The sequence below is a fragment of the Pseudonaja textilis genome, chromosome 2 (assembly GCF_049901715.1).
Source record: "Pseudonaja textilis isolate UNSWEBS1 chromosome 2, rPseTex1.2, whole genome shotgun sequence".
In the NCBI taxonomy this organism is placed as follows: Eukaryota; Metazoa; Chordata; class Lepidosauria; order Squamata; family Elapidae; genus Pseudonaja; species Pseudonaja textilis.
This window is the reverse complement of record NC_141991.1, coordinates 163,036,406-163,047,763: the sequence shown is the minus strand read 5'-3', so window position 1 is coordinate 163,047,763 and position 11,358 is coordinate 163,036,406. Positions and strand designations below refer to the sequence as shown.

The window sequence follows — 11,358 nt, the reverse complement described above, 5'->3', positions numbered from 1 at the left end:
CTTCCACCTGGAAATCTTACAGATACATTGGATGTGCTGGGTAGGAGTTTTGGAAGTGGTGCTCTGAACATATCTGATTTGATAGTGAAGCTCTAAGAACATGTAAACTAAATTACATGACTAGAGAACTGGATCTGATTCATATGCTGATTAAACACTGCATGTATCTTTTTATAGTGGAAAGACAAAGGAAAGATTTGTACAGTCCAAATCATTATTAACAGTGGTATTTTTTTCTTTCATTTTTATACCGAGCCTTTCCAGTCATTAATTTATGAAACCTATGAATGATTTTTTAAAAATTGGCAATAAAGACATGTCTATGATTGTTCATCTTAAAGGGATTGTATCTCTGATCATTAAATCTCATGTTCTTTGTTGCATGAAGTGATGATGAATTTTAAGTTTAGGTAAAAATATTTTTAAAATCTTGTTAAAAATCAGATAAAACACTTCAGTACATGCATATCTACCTCACCTTTCCTAGTGGTTTACTTTTATGGCTAGCTGATTTAATGGTTCAAAAATGTCTTATTGTTTTATATTCATTTTGGAAGCTATCTTTGAGAAGTAGAACAGAATTATCTTTAACAAGGTGACTGCAAATACTTTTAAGGAAATACCTACTATAAGTCTGACTTTGTTCTCGTTCACAAAAGATTATGGAAATGAACGCCCTGTGAAACAAACTCAGGAGTTAAAATTGTCTGATGTATATCTGATACCAAAAATAGTAGCTTAAATTTAGCATGTTGATGTGACTGCTGCCTTCCCAGATCCTCCCACTCTCCACCACAGCAGCTGCAGCTAAAAATAGAAGATGATAAGAGAGAGGGTTTCTCCATCAGAAAAACAGGTCCGGAGCACCTGACAGAATCACAAAGCAGCAATGCACTCGCTACGGTTTCTGAGTGCTGAAGTTCTGGTATCTAAGGGGCAGTTGGTAAGGCAGAACCTGAGCCATCTTGCACACAACCTCTTCCCTCTTCTTTTTAAGGCAAGCTACTTGCAGGAGAAGGTGGAGGTGATTCATGACCTGGTGGAGAACTGGCCACTGGCCGAATTCAATGTTGGAAAGTTACTGGGAAAGACAGCTGATCACCCAGAAGACATCAGTAACCGAGCCTGTTCTCTGTGCCTGACCAGCTGCCTAGCTGGTTTGAAGGACTATGTTTTGAATTTCTCATCACCCTATGCGAAACGACTCAAAACCGTGGACTTAACAGGCATAAAGGATGTTGAAGTTCAACTCTGCCCCTGTAGAAAAACAATGGGACGGTGGGCCCGGACAGAACTTCTCTCAAGGACCTGCTATGACCTGCTGGTGGACATGCAAAACTCGCCCTTCCTTCCTGATGTGTTTGAAGTCTCTGTGGATGTCTTTGCTGACATCTTTGTCACTGAACGAAACTATGAGTTAGTTGTCCAGGCCCTGCTAATGAGGTGTCACTGCCCACTCAAAATCCGCTGCAAAGCCTTCCGAGTGGACAATCTGGCTCTACGGAAGCTCTTCTACATCATAAAGCTTACAGAGCCCTCTTCCCTGGGCAAGTTTGAAGTAGTTCACAATGTTAGGCTCCATATGGAACATTTGCAAGTGCTTTTTAATAACGTCCAGTTTCCTAAACTGGCATCGCTCACCCTGCCAGCTGGGACCTTTGATGTGAGAAGGTTCACACCAGAGGATGAAGACACTCTTTCAGGAATTGCGGAAAAGATGAGCCAAATGACTCAGCTGACAGAGTTGAGCCTGGCATTTTCCACCCTCACCGGACGGCTCCGTAAACTGCTCAGGTAATGCGTTCCACATTGCTTTTGCTGCGAGTCAAAGTGCCAGGCAGTTGGAAATGCAGGAAGAAAGGATTAGGTATCACCGCTGCTACTACTGTTATTGGGAGGAAGGCATGGTGATAGAGAGCAGCAATTGCATGTTGCTGGTTAATTGATAGCAAATCACTCACTCACCAGGATGGTTCCATATTATTCCAGTCTTACTTGGGGAGGAATTGAATCTGACAGAAACCAGCTGTCTCAAATTGTCTCCTAGACACACTGGCTAAGAGAAATGAACTCAGATTTTCAGTGGCTAAGGCCAATGTTTAATAAGAGACCAACAAAATGTTCCCATGGGGATTTCCAGATAAAATATTCTGCTGAAAAGTTTTCAACTTTCAATGCATGGGACATTTTATTCTTTGGAGTTCATAGTTAATAGTTTTGAGCAGTAGATGTCCAGTGGGTACAGGTTATATTACCATGAACTCCAAAGTGCCTTCTTCCAATTCTTTGATTGTTTTTACCCTTCCCTTTGGTTTACAGAACATATTTATATATCTCTACTGAAAAGGAATTAAATCTGGCTTAATTCCATGTGTATAAGACTGATCTGTAATCATGATTTTAAAAATGCAGCAGTTTGGGAAAAAATTATTTGGGGTCTGATCAAGCCCTAAATGACAAACCAAAGGAAAGTCTCCTTCTATACAAAGTATTTATATTTCACATATGAAAATAATATCTCAATTGTAATTTGCTATCAAAAGCAATTTTATACTATAGAAGATCTAATTTTTTTATCCCAAAACTATATTGGGGGCACTTTCTGAGCCAACAGTCAAATCAATATCAGTTACAGCATGCGATCATTATTCTTACTATGCCTGAGACAGAAAAGAAATTATGAGCAGCTACTGAATTCATTATTTAAGTCATCATCCTGGCATGGAATTACTTTCTTTAGCTCAGGCTTGTCCAAGCCATGGCTCATAGGCTGCATGTGGTACTGGTAGCTAAAGTAGCTCCACAAGGTAATAAAGCAATATAAAAAGGGTTTGTCATTAGTAAAGGAGAATATTTGTAGCTCAGGGTGAAATGAAGGGTCCTTGGTTCTCTCTGAGCTTGGTTGTTTTCTTGCATATGTTTTATTATCCAAACTAGGTAACATCATCAGCACTAGTTACCTGGTTCAGGTAATGAAATGTCTGCAAATAAACAACCAGGCTCAAAGAGCACCAAGTACTCCTGAAATTTGTTATTTATATACATTATATATTTTATCTGCAGCCCAAGACAATTCCTCTTCACTCAATGTGGCCTAGGCAAGCCAACAATTGGACTATCAAGCTTTATAAAAATCTAAAATAATAAAGGATCAAGAAATCCTAAGTCTTTGGATAAAAAGTTAAGAAGGATCTTTTCTACTGAGATGTGACATTAAAAGTGAAACTTAAATTCATAAATTTAGGTGCACATAAGGAAGCCCTTTCTTAAGCCAAAGTCTTTGTCTTCCTAAATCTTGAGCAGCTACTACCCTTAATCTCACCAGCAGTCCCTCTAATTGGCTAAGGAGGAGCCTACGCATACAAACCAGAGGTGGTATTCAGCAGGTTCTGACCAGTTCTGGAGAACCGTTGGCGGAAATTTTGAGTAATTTTGGTAAATACCACCTCTGACTAGAGATTTTACAGTATCCGTCCCCTGCCACGCCCACCAAGCCACGCCCACAGAATCCCACCACTGATCACAGATACAGACCCAAACCTACACAGACACACACAGAAAACAACAGTAACCCCATCCTCATTCTCATTCTCCCATTGCTACATTTTCTTGGGGGACAGGAAAAGCATAACAACAAAATTCACAATATAGAGAACGTTGCACAAACCATTGCAACAAACTTTTTCAAAGTGTTTGTGCTGTAATTCTCACATTGCAGATTTGGACAAAGGCACTACAATATTTAAACGATTGTTTTAAGTGTATTTCTTTAGGATTGCAAAGATGGAAATGGAATACAGGAAAGCCTTAATTCTAGCAAAAATATGCCACAGAAATCTCCTTTTTTCTACCATGTTCTTATATTCCTTGATTGGATCCCAGGCCATCACTGAGACGGCTTTATGTCACTTATGAAGTTGTACTGGAAAGAAGCGTTATTTCCCTTAACAAAGTTTTGCTTTGATTAGAGTGATGCACTTCACCAACCACCCCACTAGTGGGGCTTTCAGGTGCCCCACCCCCACCCCCAAGAGCTTGGGATCAACCAGGGACCTATTGGCCACTTTAGGCTGATGCAAACAGACTCCCTTTTTTCCAGGCTATTCTTGACTCATAGCCCACGGATCTAGATTAGTTTGGTCAGCAACTTACCAAAACTGGCAGAGCGGATGCTGCACAATGCAAGGGCAAAGAGAAAGCTAACACCTGAATAAGTTTTGAGTAAGAGCTAAATTTATTGGTCTAGCCACCTATCAACATTTGCTTCTTCTCTAATCCACATTCCACATTAAGGACAGTGGTTGGTGATGATATTTGGTGAGAGGAGAAGAAAATAACGATGTGAGACTTCCCCTCCTTAATAAGGTCTCTATAGACAAGAAGGGCATGGCTATTTGGGAACCTCGTGTCTGTGGCTTGACAGGGATTGCTAGATTTGGGGAGGGGAAAATATCTGTATTCAGTAAATGTTATATTAGTAGAGCTTTGTGTCAGCTCATTGACTGTTAGACATCTTAATTTGGCCATGAAGAAAACCCTAAATCAATATTTTTACCAATTTTGTGGGCACTCTAAATAATTTGGTATATAATACCCTGGTTTGACCTCTCCACTGTTCAGCCCTACTCTTTCTGGAATACTTGAAAATAATGTGTCTCAACCCCAGTACAAATATTCTGTTTACATCTCGACTCTGTGTGAATGGAAACTAATTTATTTCCACTTTCTTCTTCCTGTACTTCAATCAGCCACCAATCTATATGAGGACTTCTCCTCTTATCCCATGACTGCTAAATTTGCTCAGAGTCTTTGATGAGGGACTTTATTAAAAGCCTTTTGAAATGCCAGATAAACAAGGTCTGGCAAATGAATCACAGCCACTTATTTGATGAAACTTTCAAATGTCTCCAAAAATTAGTGAGGCAGGAATTATCTTTGCATAAATCATACCGAAGAATTAGCAAGATGTTACCATATGCCCAGATGACCATTCTATTTTTTAATACCACTTTTCCACCAATTTACTTAGCTAGGTGATCTATACTTTCCCCGATCCCTTTTTTAAAAAATTGACACTAGAACCATTTTCCGTTCTTATGTTACAGAAGCTAGCCTATGCATGTTTATTTATCTCTTGTTTTTAAAAGCTGTAGAATGGACTAGTACAATTATTGGATTTGTGGTTTTATTGAACTTTACAGTCCTTTGAAGACACCGCTGAAAATGCTGGATGTTTCCAACTGTTCTCTGAACCATTCTGACATGGCTTATTTAGCCAACAGCCTGCATTCTGAGAATCTAGAAGCTCTTGATATCAGTGGGCATGATGTGGCTGATTTGTACCCATCAACCTTCTTCAAACTCCTGAACCGTTCGTCTTATACACTGAAAAGCCTCACACTTGAGGAATGCAACATTCAGGACATTCATGTCAACATGCTGATTTTGGGGTTGATTCCTTGTCAGAAATTAGAGGAGCTAAAGTTCCTTGGAAATCCTCTATCTTCTCGAGCCTTGAAATGCCTTTTTAATGTTTTCATTGATTTTCCAAAGCTGAAATATATCGAATTTCCGGTTCCGAAAGATTGCTATGCAAGCAACATCAGTTACCCAATTGGGGAAAGTGATCTTTCGAAATTTGACCACCAGAAATATGAGAGAATAGTCGAAGATCTTCATATGATTTTTTTGCAAGCAAAGCGGGAAGACATCAAGGCTTCTACTCCCCTCTATGGAGGGTACGATGCTGCAATTCAGGAAACAGGAAATGAACTAGGAATTTCTTTGTTGAAGTCATTCCAAGACGCCCTACAAAATTTCAGCGTGGCCCTTAAGGAAATGAGCTGAAGTTTGAAGCTGAAGTGTATGCAAATGAAATATGAGCACATACGGAGAATTGAAAAGGGTTTGTGGTACCCTCAAACTCATATCGTGGTCACCTTATGGTTGTTCTATAGCCATCCCCTTTGATACTGGTTTGACCTTCCAATATCTTCATTTCTTGAGAAAATTCAGACATACATACTAAAAATAAGACAAATCACAAGTCTATAAAAAAGTATGCATGGACATAGTGATACCCATCTGTTCCCTATTACACAATCCAGTGTTGGGCAGGCACTCTGTTTAGGGAATTCCACAGCAAGCATATAGTAAATGCAAACCTGCAACCCACATTGCATCCTTCCTCATTTATTTTTATAGATATTTTGGCAAGAAATTGAAGCCCTCATTGACAAATAAAATATCTGATATGGATGCGAAATAGATGATGGTTTCAGAATACTTCGACATATGGTACTTACTATTTTAAGGTCATGAGCCAACCTGAGATTTCACAGTGTCTATGCACTCAATACTAAGGTGAGATATTCCTGCCAGTCTCTCTTCTTTTTAATTTGTGGAATGGACATCTTATCCTAGACTGTCCATCTACCCAGTTTGTCCAAGAGAACATGATTAAATTAAATGATTTCTATGCATATATGAGTTAGAGAAATGACTACCACTCTCTAATTTTCAATGTTTTTCTTAGTATATCAGATGTTAAGTGCCACATATGGCTGAGTTATACACAAGAAATATAGACTATATATATTTCTACCGGATTTTGCCTGACAGAATATTTGATAATAATAATTACAGAGAAGTAACAAGTTTATCGAAATGCGTTTTTCTCTTAGAGTTCTTATTTTTCTACTTAGCTTCTCATTTTCTTGCCCTCTATTTTATTTTTATTTTATTTTATTTGGTTTGTCAATTGCTTACAAGATAATAGGTATAAGTAAAAACATAGTTATGGATACATGGATACATATAAGAAAAATAAAAGAAACAATAGGACAGGGACAGTAGGCACGTTGGTGCGCTTATGCACGCGCCCTGCAGACCTCTTAGGAAAGGGGTGAGGTCAATAGTAGAATCTGCTAGATTGTGAATCAAAAAGGGAAATACAGGTAGTTGTCAACTTACACCAATTCATATAGTGACCATTCAAAGTTACAATGATCCTGAAAAAAGAGACTTGTGACTGTTCTGAACACTCTCGACCCATGGTCACATGATCAAACTTCAGGTGCTTGGCAATTGGTTCATATTTATGACAGTTGCTACCTCTCAGGGTCATGTGATCCCACTTTGCCACCTTCTGATCAGCAAAGTCAATGGGGAATCCAGATTCACTTAATAATCGGGTTATTAATTTAACGAATGGAATGATTGACTTAACAACTGTGGCAAGAAAAGTCATAAAATGGGGGCAAAGTCAACTTAACAAATGTTTTACTTAGCAACATAAATGTTGTGCTTAATTGTGCTCGTAATTCGTGGACTACCTGTACATTCCATAGATTTCCCTCTTCCATTGGGGAAAACCTTACTCCTGAACTGTAATGTAACCAGGGCTGGGCTGCTGGGGGTTCGCAGGGAGTGCCCCTAGCTAAATTTCTGTGCAGTTCAGAGAACCCCCAAATCCCACTCCTGGCTGGCCCCACCCACCCTGCCCCTCCCAGGAGTCCCCAAGCGGCCCATTTCGGATGCAGGTATGTGCAGGTGCGTACGGAGGCTCAGAGAGGGTGAAAAATGGGCCTCCTGGAAGTTTGGGCCTATTTCTGGCTTCCTGAGAGCCCTCCGGAGCCCGGGGAGGCTGTTTTCACCCTCCTGGAGGCTCAAGGAAAGCCTCCAGAACAGGGGAGGACAAACACACACACACACACACACACACACACACACACACTATGATGCAGGAGGACAACTAGGCCACGCCGACCATGGCCACATCCACCCAGCAACGGGGCAGAGAACCCTTTGCTAAAATTTTTGAAGCCCACCCCTGACTGTAACAACAAGTGGGCCTTGAGAAAGTACAAATGAGGTACTCCCATTCTCCCTCCTCGCCTTTGGAAAGGAGAAAAGGAAAGTACAGATAGTTCTTGACATCCAACGATTCGTTTAGAGAAAGTTACCATGGCACCTCAAAAAGTGACTGGTGATTTTGTCACACTTAATGACCATTGCAACAACCCCAGGGTCAAAATTTGGCCATGAGATAACTGGAATATATTTATGATGGTTGCAGTGTCTCGGGGTCATGTGTTCATATTTTGCAGGCTTCTGACAAGCAAAGCCAATGGGGAAGGCCGACTTACTTAACAACCGTGTTACTAATTAAACCACTGCAGTGATTCACTGAACAACTCTAACAAGAACGGTTGTAAAATAGGGCAAAACTCACATAACAACTATCTTGGTTAGCAAGTAATGCAAATTTTGGGCTCAGGTTCTGGTTTGAGGACTATCTGTAATCACATCAGGGGAAGGAGGAACAAAAAGGGAGAGGGACCCTATACAAAACACAGAAAGAGCCAAATTGTTTGATCAGGGGAAAGAGTTTGTTAATGGTGACTTCAGTTACAGTATCCACTCCTCTTCAGTTTCCTCCCTGCCTATCTGGGGATTATAGTGTAGGAAGTCAGCACCCACCCCTCTCCTAGAAAAATGAAATAGCCTAGGAAATATTAAAAAGGCAGAATATTTTCCCTAAAAAGAAAAGTAGAAACTCAAAGAGGCAGAAACTCAGCCCTCACCCATAATGGACCATTACTCTGGCCTGGGCCAGTCTATTTTACATAACAAAGATCTATTCCAGGTAGAGCTATAAGAGGAATTGCCCAAAGCCCTTTCATTACATCAACATCCAGCAAGGCTCAACCAAGCCTGGCACTCAGGACAGCCTACAGAGTTGCCCCTGCATGGCCCCATGGGAGTCTGACAACCAATCAGAATACAAGCTCAAATTCAAATCCCAACAGAGGGTATATAACTAAGGGTCTCTCAGCATCTTGGCCTTTTCCTTTTCCTTCAACCAACATCTTGAAGCATGTGATCATCCTTTTCACTTTGGAGCTTCAAGCCATGTGATCCTGTCCACCATTAAACCTTCTTTCCAAACAGCCTCCATGTTTCCAGTGTCTCTTTCCCCACTTGGAACTGAACCCAGAAGGATATTTCTTCCAACAATTGGTTAGCTTAACCTGTAGCACACTAATACACAGTACAAGGTCTGTACAGAGCAGAGGTCTCCAACCTTGACAACTTTAAACCTGGAGGACTTCAACTCCCAGAATTCCCCAGCCAGCTGGCTGGGGAATTCTGGGAGTTGAAGTCCACCAGGCTTAAAGTTACCAAAATTGGAGTCCCCTGATACAGAGTCCTCACAGAAGCTCTGCACCAGAGTGGACAATCTGAAACTCCAGGTCGCTTGAGGTCTCCAAGTTTGCTAAGAATTTTTTTTCCTGCACCCCTCAAGACTGTTTATGATTTCTGAAAATCAAGTGGAGAGTTTTCCACTATTGCGAAGGAAGTAGTATAAGCCCTGGAAAGCATGATATGTGCATTAAAAGACTAAAAAAAAAAAATCTTTCTAAAGGATTTTAGGAGGGAAAATCCTTCTAAATCCTAGACATTTTTCCTAGGAAGGAAAATCTGATTTAACCAGCATGTCAGGTGCAGCTTCTCCTCTATAGTGCTGCCTGATTTGACCTTTGACCTTCCCCAAATGTACAGTGGAATGTGTCCTTCCCACCACCACTCCTTAAAAAAATATTTCCAAACTTTCAACAAGAGTGCCAAGGAGGCCCTGTAGACCAGGTATAAATTTCTGATCCAAAGCATCTTACATTCATTCAGGAAAACTAGATTGCAGAAGATGAGAAGGGGTGTAGGGGTAGCTGCTGCAGCGGAGCTAATTAACTGCTAATATCTCAAATAATGCTAAATTCCAGAGAAACAAAATGTTTTTTCCAGATCTAAAGTACCTTCCTTATATCTTACAAAACGTGTGTTTGAATCAATTATTTTTGAACAAAGGGAAAATTATTCTTAATTATGCCTTTGAACACTTTTTAAACAAAAAGCACTGCATATAAAGCAGGTCACCCTGTACAGGGATCTATTCTTAAACTGCATTGTTCTCTGAGTCATCATTTAATCCTAAATAAAGTCATAGACATAAACATTCGTTATGGCTCATTGAATATACTGTATAGGCATACAAGCACACACACACACACACACACACACACACACACTAAGAGAGAATTTAGTGCAGAAAATAGAGATTATTGCTTCACCTTATTATCAAAAGTAATATCCAGAAATGAGGAGAAACGAACTCTGATTATTCAGCTTTTATTTTTAGTATATTACTTTTCCACAAGGATGTTATGGCTGAGGTTCCTTCACATCCATTCCAAATGGATACTTTCCAATTCTTTATCTCACCACTTTTTCAGATACTTTCCTTTTTACATCTTATTCACTACCAGTATCTGCCAACATTTTACATCCCCGAACTTCCTCACTACTTTTAACTAATGGCACTTCTGATCTGAGGTGGTATTCAGCAGGTTCTGACCAGCTCTGGAGAATCAGTAGTGGAAATTTTGAGTAGTTCTGAGAACCAGCAGTAACCTTCCCCCTGGAGTGGGGTGGGAATGAAGATTTTGCAGTATCCTTTCCCTGCCACACCTAACAAGCCACACCACGCCCACCAAGCCACACCCACAGCACTGGTAGTGAAATTTTTTGAATCTCACCACTGCAGTTCTGATCTTATAGAGCAGTGATCCCCAACCTTTGTGGCTTGGTGGCCTGGCTGGGGGGTGGGGCAGGAAAAGGGAACTGGGTTGCATGATGTTCTGACCCAACTGGGTTCCCAAAGAGCAAACACAAAGGCAGCAGCCCCCACCTTTTAAGGTTTAATAACGAAGTCTGTTCTGAAGGCTGCTTTCCACTAATTAGCTCTGACAAGAAAGAGCCTTGCCAAGTTGTTTGTCAAGGCTGCCAAAAACCCAGAGATAAGAACTAATTTACAAAATTCTCCAAACACGAACTAAGATGTCCACCAGTTGAGTTTAAGAGCTTCTTTGCTATCTGCAAAGAATGCTTTTCCAAACCTGGCTTTTATCCTCTTGAGGGAGGGGCCATTACCTTACAGCCTTACTCCCGAGTTGCCTGTGCTGCTGTAATTGTTCTTTCCTCTGAGTAATCCTTCGTGCATGTGCACTTGGCACAGGCTCCTCGGGAACCTCCTTGTCACTGCTGCCGGGCCCCACAATCTCTGAAGGCAGCAGTCCACTCCCTCATGGTCCTGGCCCCTCATCAGAGTCATTGCTCTCCTCAGCCATCTGCACCTGCAACCGGCTAACAACAACACATGAACAGTGGCCCTGCACATGTGTGCGTGTGCACAGCTTCACTCACGCCAAGAGAGAAGAGAAGGCTTAGGGCATGGTTTTGCAGTCCTTCAGGCTTCTCAATGCCAAAAGCTATTGCAAAGGAACAGGAGGTCTGAAGCAG

At 40.9% G+C, this 11,358-nt stretch overlaps 1 protein-coding gene and 1 long non-coding RNA gene across 2 annotated transcripts in view; one reads left to right on the top strand and one right to left on the bottom strand.

Moving 5' to 3' along the window:
* The first annotated feature begins 818 nt into the window (after positions 1–818).
* LRRC14B (leucine rich repeat containing 14B) lies at positions 819–6,482 on the top strand. Its single transcript, XM_026712776.2, has 2 exons — positions 819–1,794; positions 5,202–6,482. The coding sequence occupies exons 1-2, from the start codon at positions 890–892 to the stop codon at positions 5,845–5,847; spliced, it is 1,551 nt and encodes a 516-aa protein (XP_026568561.1). The 5' UTR covers positions 819–889; the 3' UTR covers positions 5,848–6,482.
* The window catches only part of LOC148127224 (uncharacterized), a 27,569-nt gene continuing 21,409 nt past the window's right edge, over positions 5,199–11,358 (bottom strand). Inside the window, exon 3 of the long non-coding RNA XR_015742108.1 lies at positions 5,199–6,024. This is a non-coding gene — a long non-coding RNA (uncharacterized LOC148127224). The remainder of the gene's footprint in view (positions 6,025–11,358) is intronic.